This window comes from Rutilus rutilus, assembly GCF_951802725.1.
Source record: "Rutilus rutilus genome assembly, chromosome: 12".
Taxonomy (NCBI): Eukaryota; Metazoa; Chordata; class Actinopteri; order Cypriniformes; family Leuciscidae; genus Rutilus; species Rutilus rutilus.
The window spans coordinates 15797204-15816680 of NC_140217.1; the positions used below are offsets into that span (position 1 = coordinate 15797204).

Consider the following 19477-nt stretch of genomic DNA (forward strand, 5'->3'; position numbering starts at 1 on the left):
ATAGCGCATTCTGGCTGTTTTTAAACTTAACATAATTCTTGAATTGAATATATGGACCAAGTTTTCGGACCCCGTTCAAGGGGGCGCTGTTGAGCCCCCCTGCCACGCCCGAGTACCAGCTTCAGCCTGGCCCTGATGGCCACGGGTTCTGACCTGTGTGCAAAGTGTCAAGAGTTTTTGAGCATGTTAAGGGCCCCAAAAGTGCCCGAAAGGCAAAAAAAAAAAAAAAATCCTTACGAGTGTTATACTTTGGGGTACAGTTGTGGTGTAAATAAAGCAACAGCATTGCATAATCTCACAAATATTCACAGCAGTGCAGTTCATTAGGGCAAATTACATCTCAGGTATACAGACATATTTCAGTAAATAGTAGAAAGCAGTTTTTTTTTTGCATAAAACAGTGGTCCTTTAATACTTTTTTTCAAAAAAGAAAAAAATATTATTATTGTTAATTTGTTATTTTGATTTCTATAGACCCTCTTGGTGAGGAGTGATCCTCTTCATTCTTTAGGCAAGACTGTCCATCTCTGGATCTGGACATCATTTCTTCTGGCTCAATGAACAATAATACATTTAAATAAATAAATAAAAATAATAATGATAATAATTTTTTTTTATTTTATTTTTATACTTTTGTGAGAATTGTCTGAATTTATGTGTATTTTCTTTTGTGTAATAGGCTTCAGATTCATGTTATACCTTTTTTAAGAATGTGATTGTTGAATATGAGCTTGTGTGTGTTTGGAATCTGTGAGTGTAAAGGCACAGCTTGGAAAGGCTTGATAGGTAACACAGGAATTGTCATGCTCTCTCTCTCTCTCTCTCTCTCTCTCTCTCTCTCTCTCCCTCGCTCTCTCTCCCTGTCACTCCTCCCTTCGGCTCTTCAGCTCCCTCCTTCTCCTCCACACGTTCCATATCTGAGGTCATTACAAATCCAGAAGTTCCAAGCACAGACAACATCTGTGTTAGAGGGTAGACAAAGACCTTAGCAGCTTGGAAAACAAGGAACGGAAAAGCAGACAGACAGAAGACAGTGACAGCAGATATATTCATCGAGCGATTGTCAGTAGTGAAATCATCCTGCCTGCTCAAGGGAGTGAGGGGCACAGGGTGAGAGGGGGGCGGATGCACACTCTCTACTCTCTTGCCCTGCGTTTCTGTTGCCCCCTCCGCCAACTTCGTCGGTCCTCTCCACCACCACCACCTCTCATTCCATCGTCTGTGCCTGCTTCAGGCGCAAGTACCCCGTGGTGCGTCTGTGGCATGGAGAAAGAGAGGGAGGATAAAGAGACAGAGGGGAGGGAGAGACCAGAGCCGCTAACAGATGTGGAGCGAGGCATCATTCAGGACACCTGGGCGCGTGTTTACGAGACCTGTGAGGATGTGGGCGTCACTATACTGATCAGGTGCAGTAATTTGCCAAAGAACCATTAGAGGTCTTGTTTTATTGTCTTTGCACTGTGTTAAAATCATTGTAATCTTTTAATGTGTTATGATATGAAAGTTTTTTGGAATTGTGAAGTTCATAGTTATCAAAATTTCTCAAAAGCAGCAAAGACATTCTTCCAGTTTTTTTCAATCATATGCACTTTAAATTTCTTCTTTAACCACACATTTTCATTCTGCCATTAGATGTGCTTCTTGTACATTTGCAAATGACAGCATGTGCAGCTGCATGGTGGGCAGAGAAGAATACTGGCAAGCAGACCTTTCATGGTGGATATTTTAGCACACAGGGACAAGCCGCTGGCATACAAACACACAGACACACAGATACATCCACGGTACATACAAATGAAAAAAAAAAAAAAAATTAGGAACAATAATGATTTACATGATTTTACATGAGCTATATTATTCGGAGAGGGGGGGACTACAGATAATGTCTTTCTAAAATGTGACACTTTTTTGAGTATTTTTTTGCTCTTGCAGCTGGCATTCCCAAATTAGGCTTGATGATGGACAGATGCCAAGGGAAGATGTTCCATGACATATTTTTCCACATGCTTTTTCTCAGTGTCAAAGCTTCTCAAAAATGCACAACATAGAACAAATCCATCTTTACAGTAGCTCCTATTTTTAACACTCACCAAATAGAATTTAGCAGGTACAGATACCTGCTATAGTATTTCCTAATCCCTGCAATACCTTTGTATGGTTTCTGTGATAATTCGGTAGAATCTGTCAGAGCACTGTACGTGTTAGATTAGAACAAACTCCAGAGGTAGATTTAACAGGGTTTGCAGTACTCACAATCCCTTGTATTATTTTGCATAAACTGAAATAAACCAAAAATGGGTAACACTTTATTTTAAGGGTCCAGAATAATGCATTAGTTAAGGATTAATTAATGATTAACTTGTTCACAATTAAGCATTAATTAAGCACGAATACACAAGTAATTCATGATTAACTTTACATTGTAAGGGTCCTGAATTATGCATTAGTTAAGTAAGGGATAATGTACATCCAGCCGGTGGTTTTCTCAAAATAACCCCCGACAGGGTGATCCGGACCCCGACTTGAAGCGGAGGTAATATTTATTATTACACGGCTGCTTGCCATATAAGTAAATAATTACACATCTGAGTTGAAATATTTTATTAGTTGTTTAAATGCAAAGCTTCCGCGGAGAGCAGATGCTAGTAAATGTTGAAATTAATATTAACTAAGATTAATTAATGCTGTAGAAGTATTGTTCATTCTTTAGTTCATGTTAACTAAGGTAGTTAACTAATGTTAACTAATGAACCTTATTATAAAGTGTTACCAAAAAGCGGTACCAATAGTAGTCCAAATGATGATGTGTTGCAGTCGCAGTCCTCTCTGGTGATATATAACAGTTTTGTATCTGATACAGAGCAGAATTTAAGTTATTAATTTAGAAAAAAATGGTATTCCGCTTCACTTCATGCATGTCGCAATCTGTGACGAAGCAAGCGAGAGCCAATGAGCGTTTGATATCACTGCCGTAAAAGTTGTCGTGTCAAGCTTTTTGAGGTGGCAATTTTTGAATTCATAATGAGGGGAATTCATTTGTTTACGGTCGCTGTTGAGGATGGAGATGAAGATCCCTGGATAAAGAATTGAATTTGGATCTGTTCCTCGCAGTTGTATGGATTCTAAAGATGTGGATTAAAGCGGATTAAATTGATGCCTTTTGTGAATTTGTGTTGTGTTTGGAGTACTTTCTAGTCCTGTGTCTGAGAAAACACCTTTGTGTCCCATTGGCAAACAAAATAAGTATTACATGATAAATAATGGTTAAACAATTACAGAAATGTTATTCATTTTAAGGTTTTAAAGTGTAGTTTTGTTCAACGTAATCCTTTGAAACGAGTTTGCAGTGGAAGTCACGAACAGAGCAGAATGTTTTTACATAATTTTTAGTGCTGTCAATATTGTACGTTTCAGTGTATGAAAATGTAAGTACATGTATGTGTTGAGATCACGTCTGGTCTATTCTGGTCAATAACATCTGGTTTATTCTGGTCAATAAACTTAAATGTCACTCAATAAGTAACATAATTAATGAGGATATAACTACTTTAGAATAGGGGTCAAATTGTCTTTATTACACTATTTTAGCAATTTATAACTGCAAAACCAACAGTAATTAAACATAATTACTAGCTTATTGTTCAGTTAACTTAATAGAATGGCACAGACATATAATTACATCACTACACAAAAATAATTTACAGCTTATTAAGTTGTAAATATTGACTAAAAGATGTTTACAGTACATTCAGTTAATTATTAATTACTTGGTTAATTTTATTTATTTATAGCATAAATGTGTATCTTTCTAATGTTTAATGATTTGTAAATAATATATATTAAAAATGAATAAACTCATAATTAGCAATGTATAATATAATTACGGTTGATTAGACTAACTAGATTATGCATTTTAGCACCCAAAAATGTCTATTAAAAATGAATAAACTCATAATTAACAATGTATACTATAATAACAGTTGACTAGATTAACTAGATTATGCATTTTAGCTATGTTTTTCTGTAGTCTCTTCACACACATAAGCGAACATAAATCAGTTTTAAATAGGCAAAGCCTACATGATTCATTATAATAGAATGCTATAGGTTGCCAGGACAACTGTCAGGGATAATTTTGTGAATTTAAGTTATTAGACTGTGTGTGTGTGTGTGTGTGTGTGTGTGTGTGTGTGTGTGTGTGTGTGTGTGTGTGTGTGTGGTTCAGGTATACATGTACAGTACCTTACATTATAGGGACAAAATATCCCCCAAAAAGATGTCAATATCCGAAACCCTTGTCCTTGTGGGAATATTTTTTGGTCTCCATGAGGAAAATAACTTAAAAATTATAGTGCTGTTTCTTTTTTTTTTCTTTTTTTTTTTTTTTACAAATGCAGAAAGTATTCTGTGCTGAGTAGTTTTAGGGGTAAGGTGAGGGGATATAATGTAGGTCCTACAGTTTTTACAGTATAATAATCACTATGTAAAGTCCCCATAAAACATGAAAACCCAACGTGAGTGTGTTGCTAATCTGTGGATACCGAGTATTGGCACACTCTGATGTCTCTCACTCTCCTGTTGGCCACATAGAAATTGTTTTCGTTGGCACCTTCTGTATGCATTTACATTTATGCATTTGGCAGACGCTTTTATCCAAAGCGACTTACATTGCATTTCAAGGTACACATTTACATTCTTATCAGTTCTTGCTTTCCCTGGGAATCGAACCCATGACCTTGGCGTTGCAAGCATAGCATGTACAGCTCTAATATTTGTTCTACACACATGTAACAATCGACTGAATGGTATGGGTAAGTACAAATATGTAACAGGACATTGGTAACAACACTTTTTTCACTTCCATGCAATTGTATTCTTGTTTAAATTTGTTTTTAGAACTTCTCATGCGTATTACCTCTTTAAGGTGAATTGCTTGTATTCATTATGTGTAAGTTGCTTTGGATAAAAGTGTCTGCTGAATGAATAAATGTAAACAAAATGTAACTTATTTGGTTATTTTTCAAAGTTCTGAATACAATAACTCATTTAACAAAAAGCAAATGTTTATTTATCATATTGACCATTTTGACAGCTATTGGATTTTTTTTTTTTTTTTTTAAATGTATATTGTGGTTGTTTCACAGTTAATAACGTTTACCTGTTTTTATGACTTAAAAACATCTCAACCAAGTTTTATATCTCTGTTGTCTATATACCACTGTGGATGTTTAACAAGTAGATTAAGCTAGATCATTTTGAACTCATTAAATAATACAAATAAATAAATAAATAAATAATTTAAGTAGAAGTAAAATTAAATAAGGGTGGAATTACAAAATGTATTATACTTAAGTCAACTAAATTTAATCAAGCTAAGATAACTAAATAAAATTGAGTACATTCAACTAGATGTGTTTATTTAAACATATAGGTAAAATCAATTGATTGCAACCACTTGCCATTGAGTAAATTCAATACATTTTTCAGTATACAGCTGTGGCCAAAAGTATTGGCAGTGAGATAAATTTTGTCTTTCGAAAAGTTTGCTGCTTCAGTTGTTGTGGTGTTGATTTACATTGTTTCTAGATTATTGTGCAGAGTGATCAGATGCATTTTAAATAGTTACAAAAACTTAATTGGCCAAAAAAATTTACTTTATCACAAAACCCTTTTTTTTTTTGGACCCTGGCACAAAATGACCTGCTAGCATCATTTCACTGTCATATCATAAACACATGGGAAAGTGAGAACAAGTACTATTCACTTTACTCACTTTAATCTCTATCATTATCATTGGAGTAACCTCCAAAGAAAGACGTGCAGCCATCATCATTTTGCATCAAAATGGCCTTACATGCAAGGAAATTGAAGCAAAGTATATTGCAGCTGAAAGAATCATTTACCAGATCATAAAGAACTTCAAGCAGAGAGGTTCAACTGCAGTAAAGGCATCAGGATGTCCCAGAGTGTTCAGAAAGTGCCAGGACTGTCTCTTCCTAAGAAGTCAGCTGCAGAATTGTTTCATCACCAGTGTAGGGCTTGCTCAGTATTGACAGCAGGTGGGTGTGAGTGCATCTGCACATACAGTGAGGCAAAGACTTTTGGACAATGGCCCGGTGTCAGCAAAGAAGCCACTTCTCTGCAAGAAAAAACATCAAGGACATACTGAAATTCTGCAGGACATACAAGGACTGAACAGCAGAAGACCGTCTGGTGCAAAGTTAATTTCTCTGAGGAAACCCCCTTCCTACTGTTTGGGACATCTGGAAAATGGATTGTCTAGAGAAGAAAAGGTGAATGTTATCTTGAGTCCTGTGTCGTGCCAACCGTGAGGCATCCTGAGATCATCCATGTGTGGGGTTGCTTTTCATCCAAGGGACTGGGCTCTCTCACAATTCTGTCTAAAAACACTGCCATTAATAAAAAATGGTATCAAAACATCCTGATAGAGCAACTTCTCCCAACTATCCTGGAGCAATTTGGTGATGATCCGTGCATTTTCCAGCATGATGGAGCACCATGTTGCAAGACAAGAGTGATAATGAAGTGGCTCGGCGACCACACGGATTATATCCGTGGCTACACAAATAAGGCCAAATTCGTGTCTAACAATAAACCATGAAGCATTAGACTGTTTATAATAATAATAATTAATAATAATTAATTACATTTATATAGCGCTTTTCTGGGTACTCAAAGCTTTACATGGAAGGGGGAATCTCCTCAACCACCACCAATGTGCAGCATCCACCTGGATGATGCGACGGCAGCCATACTGCGCCAGAACGCCCAGCATACACCAGATTACTGGTGGAGAGGAGACAGAGTGATGAAGCCAATCAGTATTTATGGGGATGATTAGGAGGCCATGATGGACAGAAGTCACTGGGCAAATTTGGCCAGGATGCCAGGGTTACACCCCTACTCTTTTTCGAAGGACATCCTGGGATTTTTAATGACCACAGAGAGTCAGGACTTGTTTAGTACTGGCTCATACCACAAATGTCTGCATCAAGGAAGGAGCTTTAAACAAATAATTGTATTTGCATTATAATATAAGCTGTCAAACCTTAAAGTTTTTAATTATGGTTTTTATGCCCTGTTATTCAAAAAAAAAAAAATCATAGCAACATATATTATTTTGTTTTTGTTTTTATTCATTCAAACAATTTTTTTTTTTTTTTTAACACAATAAGCCAATACTTTTTTCATTAATTTAAGTTACCATTTTCTAAATTCTTTCCACTTACTCAGACTTTGATCTGTGAATCTTAAAAGTCTATGATTCGTCTGAAATCTTGGTAACAATTTGCATTAATGTTCCAGTGTACCTTGATTTAATGTACCTTGATTTATTTATTTTTTGGATTTTTTTTTTAATTCATGTTGTTATAACTGCCTATCAATGATTTATAGTTCATTTGGATATGAGTTATTAGATATTATTGAATCCCTTTATAAACCCGTCACAAAATTAAACATTAGCGTAAAGTGTTTTATTTTTTATGTCATCACATTGTTTAGAGCATAAGAAACAAATGGTAAAAAAAAAAAAAATAATAAACATTTTTGAAAACGTATATTGTATTCATATGTTATGCTATGTCCTCTGTAGTGGACACCAGGACTCAGTTGTTTAAAAATAAAATGACAAGAAATTATATGGATAGGCAAAGACAATGGGATTTTTTTATTTTTTATTCACCAATCAATTTTTGGGTTTCAGGATTTTTTTTTTACCAAACTTTGTATAAAGATGATTCTCAACTATGTTATGAAAGATATAACGGAATGAATTGATACACCATTTTACTTTATGCAATATGTGGGTAAAATGGCCATACATTAATATTCCCATTCAATGCAATGTATCTATCTATATACTGTATCTAATTTGCATATTAATGTTTTCTTGGAGTACCATTTAATGAAAAAAGAAGTGTAATAATTGGAGTAATAATTCACAACATTTTATTAATAATAATCATATTTCATAGGAATATTGATGTATAATTTATTTCCATATTCACCTGTTGTGTCTCCCAAAATGCCTGATAAACATGATTTAAGTCCTGATGTCCTCTACAGTGGACATGTATGAAATCAATGACCTGTTCTGTAACAGAAAGTCATATTTTGATTTGAAACCCCATAACGTTTTCCTGAGATGTTGGTTTATGAAATACAATTTGAAAAGTTGTCCGATTTAAATTATTATTACAATATATTATCATATTTCCACAAGAGTGCTACATTTGATCACTAATTAATGTCAGTCATTTTTAAAGACCAAGGAGAAGTTGTTTTCATGGTGAAACCTCCAAATATTTGGTTTCTCTAATAAGCCCTGAATGTGCTCTTTACAGCACACCAGGATTGTGACATGTGACATGTATCTTGTCAGAGAAATTCCTTCCTCATGGAAGGTATACAACAATTTTGATAGTCTCAAAAGTTATTTTAAAGTCAAAACACAAGAGGCATTGAACACATTGAGAGTATGTCCTAAAAATAACATGGATTATATTAATGAGCCTTTAGATAACTGTCCTTATTAATTAATTCATTCAGGAGGGGGAGTTACGCAAGCACACAAGCATAAGATGTCATCCTTTACAAGTATGACATGTGTTACCAACTACTCAACAAGGAGAAAGGCAGCAAAAAACATTGGGTTTAACAGCTACAATTCTCAGTATTCTGATATAGTAGTTTGTGCTCATATCTTTCATGCTAAATGTGCAGCTTGCATGAACCATGTTAAATCTCATTGAACAGTGCAGCATTGGTTATACTCTTGAGCACACAATGGTTGGGCTCAACGTCTGTGTTTCTAGGAGAATGAAGTGACAGCTGCGTAGGTTACGCATGGCCAGCTATGAGCTGCCACACATTTTTATCTCTAGTCATGGGATCCAGGATGCAATTTAGTGTTTTGGCTAAAGGCTAAATCTAATAAATGAGCAAAATGCCTCCGGTTTGTCTTAGTGGCATAAAAGAACATCCAGAGAAGTGAAATGAGGTCAACACGAAGAGAGCAGTGCACTGTGGAATTCTAAGAAAAGGAATACTAGGTTAATAGATTTATTCACAGGAAAAAAAACAGTAGTTGTCAGCAGAAGGATCTCATAACAACCTGAAACCAAGTTGAAGTCATATCACATGCACAGTAGCACTATGCAGTGATGTGTGTTTGTAATGAGGTTCAAAATCTCCTGCCATCCAGCCTCTAGAGAAACCTAGAGGAGCTGGTCTTAGAACTGTCATTAAAACTGGTTACTAGGACAACCTTGAGGAATACATAATCCCCTCCATTGAGATAATGCTGGAGGTGTTAATAACATACCTGTAGTATGCATCACACCAATGTTTTTCCCTAAACAGTAAGGATTAAGAATTAATGCTCAGCAATATAATGTAGGATGTGTATCAATGCAGCATTAATCATTAATACAACAAATCATTTAAAATCATTTAAGCAAACGTGAACCTTTCAGTATTGTTACCATTACCTGTTTAAACAGCCTTGATCATTGATATGTTTTCAAACTACATTATATAATGCAACAGAGGCTACATGAATCATATTGTACTATCAGGGCTGTAACAATGGTTTGAAATTTTTGAGTTGTGAGATAACATTTGAAATTATATTAATTAAGTGTCATCATAGAGTAATTTGGGGGACGGGATGAGGAGGAGGGAGGGTCGAACTAGCCTCCGTTTTGTTTGACAATACTTTAAACGTCAACAAGAAGTGATGTCACCCAACATCGCTTAGAGCAACTTTAATGTGTTAATTACCACAATGGGTTGAAGCTATGGAATTCAACTTCCAGCCATCTGCAACTGGGATGCCATTGTACCAGATAAACTGGTGCATGCTACCTTGTGCCTTTGTTGTTCATGGCACAGGAATATTTCTGGAGGATGTTTGAGGTCTAGAATTCAAAGGTGGGACACTGAGGACATTTGCCCAGGCACTGCTATTTTGTAACGTGTCTAGACCGGATACAAGCGGCACAACACTACAAAAGACTTTAGAACCCGTTATAAACAGTGATGCTGTCTACACTGGATGCGGCATGAAATGACAAATCCTTGACAGTAAATTGATGCCCCATTCGATTTCTGATAAACTCCAAGCACTTGTACTACTTCTGATATGAAGGACAAATGTATTTGCTATGGTCGCCTTGTCGCATCCAGTGTACACAGCTGTTGCGGCGTGATGCAACAAGTCACGTACAGTTTAGACACAGTGCAACAGCTGTTAGAAGTTCAGATTCTGGTTCACTGACAATTCTGTGCAGCCCAACTTACCCATCCTTCAAACATATTCTCTGACATTACATTCATTCTGCAACTGTCCCACAAACCTCAAACTTTAGTGTGGTTGTGAGGCAATATCAAATCCATAACGGCATATTACTTAATAATGAGTTAACAGTCATGAGCCTCAAGTCATAACATAATGATATCTTTTCAAATCATTAGCTAAGGATTCGTTAAAACGATGGCTAAAAGTTGAAATATATTACTTCAGCCCATTGTGGTAATTAACACATTAATTTACAGTATTATTGAATACTAGATGTTTATAGGGAATTCATCCATGACACATTAAATCAATAGCAATTTCTGTCAGGTCCATTAAGTCAAGAACACACAGACAATAAAAATAAAGAATTTTCATTGAATAGATTGCAAACAAGTTGATGTTCCTGAATTGAAATTTGGCGGTATGGCTCTGTTCAGGGAGTCCTCTGACCTTTCACGAGCACCATGAAATAGCAGAGAGTCAGAGGACAGCAGCAGCAGCATTAGGGAACGCTCACACAGTTTAGGACTGTGAGAGCTAAAATATCCCCCCTGTGAACAGAGCAAGCAACATGACATAAAGCAATGCCACGTTATGCATAAGGAGGAGCTGGGGAGGTGGCGGGCAGCAGAAGCGAGCAGCAAGCATGTATGAGCAAACTGAATGTGCTTTAAATAGGGAGCCTTGTTTGAGCTTTGGCCATTGAGCAGCAAGGGGAGTTAACGAGCTAATGCAGCTCAGCTGGAGCAGATCAGCTGACAGGACAGTGTTCTTAGCAAACAGCATTAGCAGCGTCTTGACTACCTGGCCTGCCAGAACTGACGCTGACGCTCAATTTCTGTCAGGTCCATTAAGTCAAGAACACACAGACAATAAAAATAAAGAATTTTCATTGAATAGATTGCAAACAAGTTGATGTTCCTGAATTGAAATTTGGCGGTATGGCTCTGTTCAGGGAGTCCTCTGACCTTTCATGAGCACCATGAAATAGCAGAGAGTCAGAGGACAGCAGCAGCAGCATTAGGGAACGCTCACACAGTTTAGGACTGTGAGAGCTAAAATATCCCCCCAAACAAAACCACACCTGGCAATCCTCTGAGATACAGAGGATGATTTTATTTTAACAATTATATGCTTAGTAATCTACGAATATACGGATAATTTGCAATATGTTATAATCAGATGAGTCCTGACCACCCATGAGTTAGCAGAATCAGGGGACAGCAGCAGCAGTATGTTCTGATCAAATGAGTCCCCTGACCATTCATGAATTAGCAGAAGTCAGGGAACAGCAGCAGTATGAGGAGATAGCAGCAGCATATAGAGACAGCATTATCAGCATGAGGGGATGCAGCAGCAGCATAAGGGCTCTCACATTATTTTGACTAGATGAGCTATTCCCCCCAAAACAGAAATTGAGTGTCTCGAACGGTGTCATCTGAGCCACCCTAATTTAGCAATTTATATCATGGTAAAAATGTATTAATTACTGAAATGACTATTCAAGACTGCAATAGCTAAACCATGCTGTTACCTAGAATTATCTGACTTTTAACTGTTTTGACAGTCTGCAGTGTAAGCGCTATGAAGAGATGACTAAGCCATCTTCTGAGAAACAAGCTATGAAGGAATTAAACAACTTTTTACCAGCGTACAGATCAGCAGAAGCGAGCAGCAAGCATGTATGAGCAAACTGAATGTGCTTTAAATAGGGCGCCTTGTTTGAGCTTTGGCCATTGAGCAGCAAGGGGAGTTAACGAGCTAATGCAGCTCAGCTGGAGCAGATCAGCTGACAGGACAGTGTTCTTAGCAAACAGCATTAGCAGCGTCTTGACTACCTGGCCTGCCAGAACTGACGCTGACGCTCAATTTATATACGACTTAAACTATTAATCATATAGACTCTTTATTAGTTGCTGATGTGGCAGTCATTAATGAATGGATTAGTCATAATTCATACATTAGCTCAATACATTGAGTCATACATTAACTCAATATTAGGGGTGTGACGGTACACATTTTCGAACCAAAGATTTTGAGTATGGGTCTTTTGGGGCAGTATGCATGTGTTCTGACTGAGTACAATGTTGTTTTAACCACTGCACATGCGGAATTTCTCTGTGTGCAGAACGTAATTTAGAACTCTGTGTTTTCCCCCTAAGATGGAACAATATAATTAATTTAACATAATTTACTTTGATGTTGCAAACACATCTGAAAAATAAGGACACTGCTTGTTGAGGCAAAAACAAACAACTAACAAAACAGCATCAGGCATAAGAGACTTCATGATTCAAATTGTCCTTAAAATATATTTATTCTTGCAAGAATAGTTCCCAGTCCATCCACAGTCCAGCTGCAGGCGGAGTGAGACCCAGAGCAGAGGTTGGCCAGCATTTTTATAGTGTTATCTCTTGTCACCCACCACAACACAAGGAACAAAAGGGACCCCCTTTGACCCCGGGAATCCTCTCACCTCTGAAATCCCACACACACACCCTGCAGCTGTACTAGCATCATAAAAGAAACTCAAAATACAGACAAATGAATGTATGGCATTCATTTGTTAAATCATTGAAAATAAAATATAGAGAAAATATCAATTTTCCCATAACAATTCCTCCTTTTTATCATTCTCTGATAAACAATTTGGTTTCATTAACATTAGGTATGATTATAACAACTTAAAAACACCCTTGTTTCTAATTCTGCATCAAACCCATAAATGATAAGAGTTGTTTCAAGTCTTTACATCACAGTTACCTTTCATATCTGATTTTTGTATACCTGATCACTCTACTTGAACTTTGAAAGAAATAAGAAAAACTAGATGTACCGCATGGCGGTACAAAATATGACCGCCGCTCAGGCCTGCACTGGCTTTCCACAAAAATAAATGACGTGGAGCAATTTGGCTGTATTGCGTGTTTATGTATATACCTAAAAAAAGTAGTAGTATGTGCATGTCTGTCTGTGTGTGTGTGTATGTGTGTGTGTTTGTGTGTGCGCATGTGTGTTTGTGTGTGTGTGTCTGTGCATGTGGATTTGTATGTGTGTGTATGGGTGTGTGTCTGTGCGTGTGGATGTCAGTGTGTGTGCATGCTTGCGTTTGTTTGTATTCCTGCATGTGTGTGTGTGACAGTATCATCCTAAACCAGCAACCCTTCGCTCAACAGCACCATCTACAGGCCGATGAGTGTACAGTCACTAAATGTGCACATAAATGAATTTATTTTATACCCCCCCCATGGATGAAATTCTACGAAACTTAGCATACCCCCAGAGGATGTCAAGTTAATCATACACATGAAATATGGTGCAGTTCTGAACATCTCCACTGAAGATAGGGGCGATTAAAGCAGAATAATATTGCATTTTCATTTTTTATGGGAGGGGCGCAAATCACAAATGAGTGATTATGGGCTAGGTTGATGTGGGCCATTAAGACCAACATACCATAAAAATTTCTTCATCCTCGGTTCCACGGTTCAAGTAGTTATTTAGGAAAAACTGCATTTTTTGGGTTTGGGGGGGCCCAGCGCGGGGGGGGAGTGGCCCCCGGGGACCAAACGAAATTTTTCCGTAAAAGTCTAGTGGGGCTACATGCCCACCAAATTTCATGTTCCCCGGTGTTTCGGTGTCCCTGGTATCGTTGACGGAAAATTCAGTAGATTGACGGGAAAAAAAAACTAAAAAACTTTGACAATCGATTATGGGCTAGGTTGATGTGGGCCCTTAAGACCAACATACTTTGCAAATTTCTTCATCCTCGGTGCCACGGTTCAGGTAGTTATTTAGGAAAAACTGCATTTTTTGGGTTTGGGGGAGCCCAGCGCGGGGGGGGAGTGGCCCCCGGGGACCAAACGAAATTTTTCCGTAAAAGTCTAGTGGGGCTACATGCTCACCAAATTTCATGTTCCCCGGTGTTTCGGTGTCCCTGGTATCGTTGACGGAAAATTCAGTAGATTGACGAAAAAAAAAAAAAAAAAAAAAACTTTGACAATCCCTATATGACCGCTTTCGCTAGCTACGCTAGCGGCGGTCATAATAAACAAATAAAAATAAAAACTTTAGGAGCAAGCAAGTAAACATTTTATCTGAAGCCGGGCTAAATGGATAAGCACTGCTACCGCATTCCCGATAAATCGGACGCTCAGTCACTCCAGTATAACATAAAGCATAGTAAGAATAAAGGATATTATAATACCGAAAAAACGTAAATGATTATAATTTCAACTTCTGTTACTCGTACCATCTGCATAATTTTTGTTCACCCTTAGGATAGACTGTACCCATTAATAACAAAATTATCAGAATAACACATACAATCATAACACTATGTATTTAGCCTTTTTTTTTTTCAATTAATCACAATATTTTGTCAGGAAATGTTTTTACTTCTAAAGCTATATTTAATTAAAATCTATTTAATAAAATCTAACCAGAAAAGTTTTATAATTTGATCATTCGTTGTTCGAAATTATCCCTGACTTTTCCATTACATACCGTCTTTCTTCTTATCACCATACTTCACATTAATTAATAGATAAAACACATTTTTCTTTGCACAAGTCAAATTATTAGATTTATATCAATACTAAGCCCTAATTTGATTCAATCAAATAAAATCACAAAACTTTTCTTCAACCATTAATTGGTCAACATTTTTCTATGTTCGTTGCCCCATGGACGTTCCATCTTCACCATTTTGACACTTTGCGTGCCGTTGAAATGGTCTTTCCACCGTTGGCAAGGAGAGGTATGTTTCTAGTACATCCTTGATTCCTCACTTTATTTTTTGCGTTGGCGTATGGGGTTGCTGACGTTGGTTGGTGTAGTTTAAGGTGAGATGCTTGGACACAGGTCTCACACTCTTCAATCATTTTCAAATCCTTACAAGATTTTCCCTTAGATCATGATCGCACCCCCACTGGAATGAGTCATTTACTGTCTGCTGTCACCTGTGAAAGCAGACCTTAAGTGATTTTGTTAGAGACCGCTTGTCTTGTCGTCCCTTTTGGTGTGACCTGTGGAATTTTCAACCTGAAACATATCATCGAATAATTTCTTGCTCACTGAATAGCACTCAGGGTCCTTTTCCCCTGAAAAACACTCAACCCACGTTGCTCATGTTAACAAAACAATACAGAATCAGTTCTGTTTGGTTCAATCCATCCTGACATCCTGCAAAATTAAAATTTTAAGTTAAGCATTGCACAGGGTTAGGCACTGTTTCTTCACTTTGCTCATGCCATGTGCGCAAAAGTCTGCATCTTCTGTAAAGAAAAACAAATGTTGAGGTTATTGTCACATAGTTTTCTTTTGTCTGCTGTGTTGTTGCATCTGCCCTGGCGTTTCCTGTCGAAACAATTCTTTTTATTAGCACACTTAAAAAAAAATACAAACAATGCACACAGCAATTTTATTAGGGGGAAGAATGGCTTTTTGCAGGGTTTTTACCCAATTAAACCCAATGTCCTTCCAACATTTATCTTCCCACCTGTGCGATGGCTTTCAGCAAATGTGAACCCCTTAGTAAACCATATTTGGCAACTGTTATCATCCTCCTCTTGATGCACGAGATCTCATCTCATGCATCAATTTAACATAATAAGATTCTCTTACATTTATCAGACGCTTTTATCCAAAGCGATTTACATTTCAAGGTACACATTTACATTCTTATCAGTTCTTGCTTTCCCTCGGAAATCGAACCCATGACCTTGGCGTTACAGGTGCCAAACTCTAATGTTTGAGCTACAGGAAAACTGCAATATTTGTTCATATTTATTTGGTAACATTTGTTTGGATAAAGTTTGCTAACCCAAACGTTGTCCTTCAGCCAAATTTCCTTTAGACATCTTTCTCTGTCTCTGAAATAAAAATATTACTTAAAGCCACAATTTCATCTTCTTATCAAATTGTTTTAAGGTAACGGCCCCTAGTCTCACAGCGTTTCTTGCTTTTCAGGCCTATTGTTTGGTCTCTTAAGCAACTGTCATCTACGAACATTCTCCAGGTCATCAATTGGTCAGGTCAGGTCGTGGTGTGCACACTTCGTCAACGTCAGTCGAATAACAATCTCCCCTTTTTACAATACATAACTGTTAAGGGCTCTCTGGATAATCTGATATTTACTTAGCCTACGTGTTTGTTGCTGTCAAATCTATAACTTTTTCTCAACACATGACTGACGGCTATCTACGACTTCACAATTCTAATTTACACATCAATACTTAAACCTGTCCAGAAAGTAATTCAAATCTACTGCACATCATAAATGACCAAAATAATAATTAACAGACAGAGCTCGATGATCAATCAACTTAAAGCTCGTCCTATGTTCTGTGTTGCCTTCTCATCAGATTGACTCACAATCCTCAGCTTACTTTCAAATTTGTAATTTGCCTTAACCCATCTATAATGTTTAAACACTCTTTCCAGAGGTTAATGACAAATTAATACACACTATTCAGACAGAATAGTTGTCCTAAACTAACACATACTGTACAAGACATGAATTAACACTCACACTCATCCCTGACTATGAACTGCTCATATTTCTTATTCATATCTTTTCTCTAAAAAGATTTAAATTTTAAATGACATTTTAACCTTACATTTTCCTGTATCTTTTATCTAATGTTTTTATGGCCTCTTAACCAGTTTCAAAGCATGTCTGTTCATTATTCATCTGATTTTAGAAAAGTCAGCTGGATTGTTTTGGTGCATAATTATTACTTTGCTTCAGCTTTCTTTGGCTGACTGATAACAGAAAGACAGACATAATCCCTTCCTCCACTCAGGCAGTCTCTTTCTCTCTCTCACTATAAGCAAATAATCTTTTCAACAGCCTCCTAGGACTGTAACTAAAATAATCATAGTCATAGTCAATCCTTAATAGTTCACACATGTCAAAATGCAAATGTTTGACTCAAATTAGAACCATTACAACAATCTAAAATACATTGTGATATTATCTTTTCTAAGGTTATCTTTAGTTTAAAGACTCAATTTACCTAACCTTTGTTTTCCAGAAAATTATCTTGACTCATCACAAGTTGTTCTCATCTTTAGCCACCACCATATCTTATAATGGTCCTTTGTCATGTCTAATGATCTACAGGAGTCAGAACTGACACATTAGTTCAACATCAACACAATCTCCGTGTTTTCCTTGCCCATCAGGCAACTAACATTACAACATTTTTTTGTTACTGTCTCCACAACAGATAATTATTAGTTCAATGGTCTCTGCTGGCTCTTGAATGCCCATTCAGATCAGCTCTTAACCTATAATTGTCTTTTCTTCAGGGTGTTGTCCCCTGGCATAGTTGTAGACGCTTGTCACGATGAAAAACAAGCCATACACTGTTAGAAAAATCTGTAGAAATTACAGTATTACTGGCAGCTACTTGCCAGTAACTTACTGTAGATTTAAATTGATGTTATTTACTGGCAACAATTTGTTCAAAATTAAATGAACATTAAACATTAACAAGTCTTTATCTTTACAGAATAAAACTAAAATAACAGCCTCATGCAAAGCATTCTGGGAACCAAAATCTGAAGGAAAAAAAACAGAAAAAGGTTGATGAAGATTTCTGGTTCCCAGAATGCTTTGCATTAGATTGTTATTTTATAGTTTTATTTTGTAAAGACAAAGACTTGTTAATGTTTAATGTTCATTTAACTTTGAACAAACTGTTGCCAGTAAATAACAAATTTAAATCTACAGTAAGTTACTGGCAAACAGCTGCATAACTACAGCAAATTTTTTACAGTGTACAATCAACGCGGTTTTCTCGTGAGTGCATAGAGGGGCTCACATTTTCTGGGGCAGACTGAACTTCTTACAGCTCATCTCCCCTCTCAATGATCTGCTGATGCTGGTGGCCTCTCCCAGTCATTCAGTGCCACTCTCATACCCATCTCACATAAAAACACCTCCATCAGGAGATGCCCAGTGTTTGTGGCGTGACCCCCCTGTCTTAGGTTGCCCTTTTGGCCAAAAAAGATCTTACCCGTCCCTGGGGTAATCACTTCGTACACACTGGTAACCACTCTTCCCCATAACAGAATCTGTGACTGTTTTCTTCAACATAATCAGTTGTTTTCTGGAGTTCAGGAAAGGCACATTCAAGAGTCACACAGAGCCATTAGGACCTAATAGTGTTCACAGGGAGACAGGTTAATAACAACAGTATTTAATCACTTAAATTCATTAATCATCTTAAAGGTAGCAACCTAGCTGCTTAGATTATAGTCAGTGAATTTAGATCACAATCGTACATTCAGTGTACTGTTACTTCTGTAGCCGGAGCCATCGGCCCTGTTTTATGGTGGAGGCGAATATCAGACAAAGAAGTGGTCCTAAAATAAACTAGTCAAAAATGTCACTATCATTTAAGGTCTGCATTATTATTTTAAAGACTTCTTTAAAATCATTCAGTTTTACTTCTAAAACATTTACAAATTGTCCTCTAAATTTGTCAAATCTGAACTGCCTGTAGCATGATTTGTTTTAGCTTTTCCATATCTATGATTTTCAACTGAAACACTGTGCTTTACACAGGCTCAGACAACAGCTTTCAGCTGACATTGAATGAGAGAGAGACTCTTGAGGCATTCAAGACTGGTACACTGCATTCTCATAAACTTTTAACTTCAGACTTTATCTACCATCTTTTTTTAACTGTAGCCCATCTTAAGGCATCTTTTCCATAAATTACATGTATTGTAATTTAGACATTAGAAATATCCACTCAGAATGAGTCTCTGTTGCACTGAAACTGTGGCAGTTTCAGTCACAGCACATGCCAGATTTAGATAAGCAAATTGTTTCAGCAAATCACAAGCTTATCTTTTTAAAATCAACATTAACAAGCTTTTGTTTAATCAAATGCCTTTTTTACACATTTTACATTTAGCAACTGTTAATCCTGTAACACTGCTTCTGTTTATTTCATCTCAATTTTAGTTGTCAGGTTCCCAATTACCATAATTTAATACCTGACTTCAATGTTTTCTCTAGGAGTTTATCAATCTGCTTCTATGATTCAACTTTTGAGGCTGCGCTCTCTGCTTGTGATACTTTTTTTTTTGATTATCATTATAAATCATTCATTAGATTTGTCTCTCTATATCATCTAAAAC

At 36.8% G+C, this 19477-nt stretch overlaps 1 protein-coding gene across 1 annotated transcript in view; it reads left to right on the top strand.

The window, feature by feature from the left end:
* Window positions 1-928: 928 nt before the first annotated feature.
* Window positions 929-19477, top strand: part of cygb2 (cytoglobin 2) — a 44849-nt gene continuing 26300 nt past the window's right edge. Inside the window, exon 1 of the mRNA XM_084426267.1 lies at window positions 929-1406. Within this exon, the coding sequence (XP_084282393.1) occupies window positions 1126-1406 (281 nt within the window). The 5' untranslated portion in view covers window positions 929-1125. The remainder of the gene's footprint in view (window positions 1407-19477) is intronic.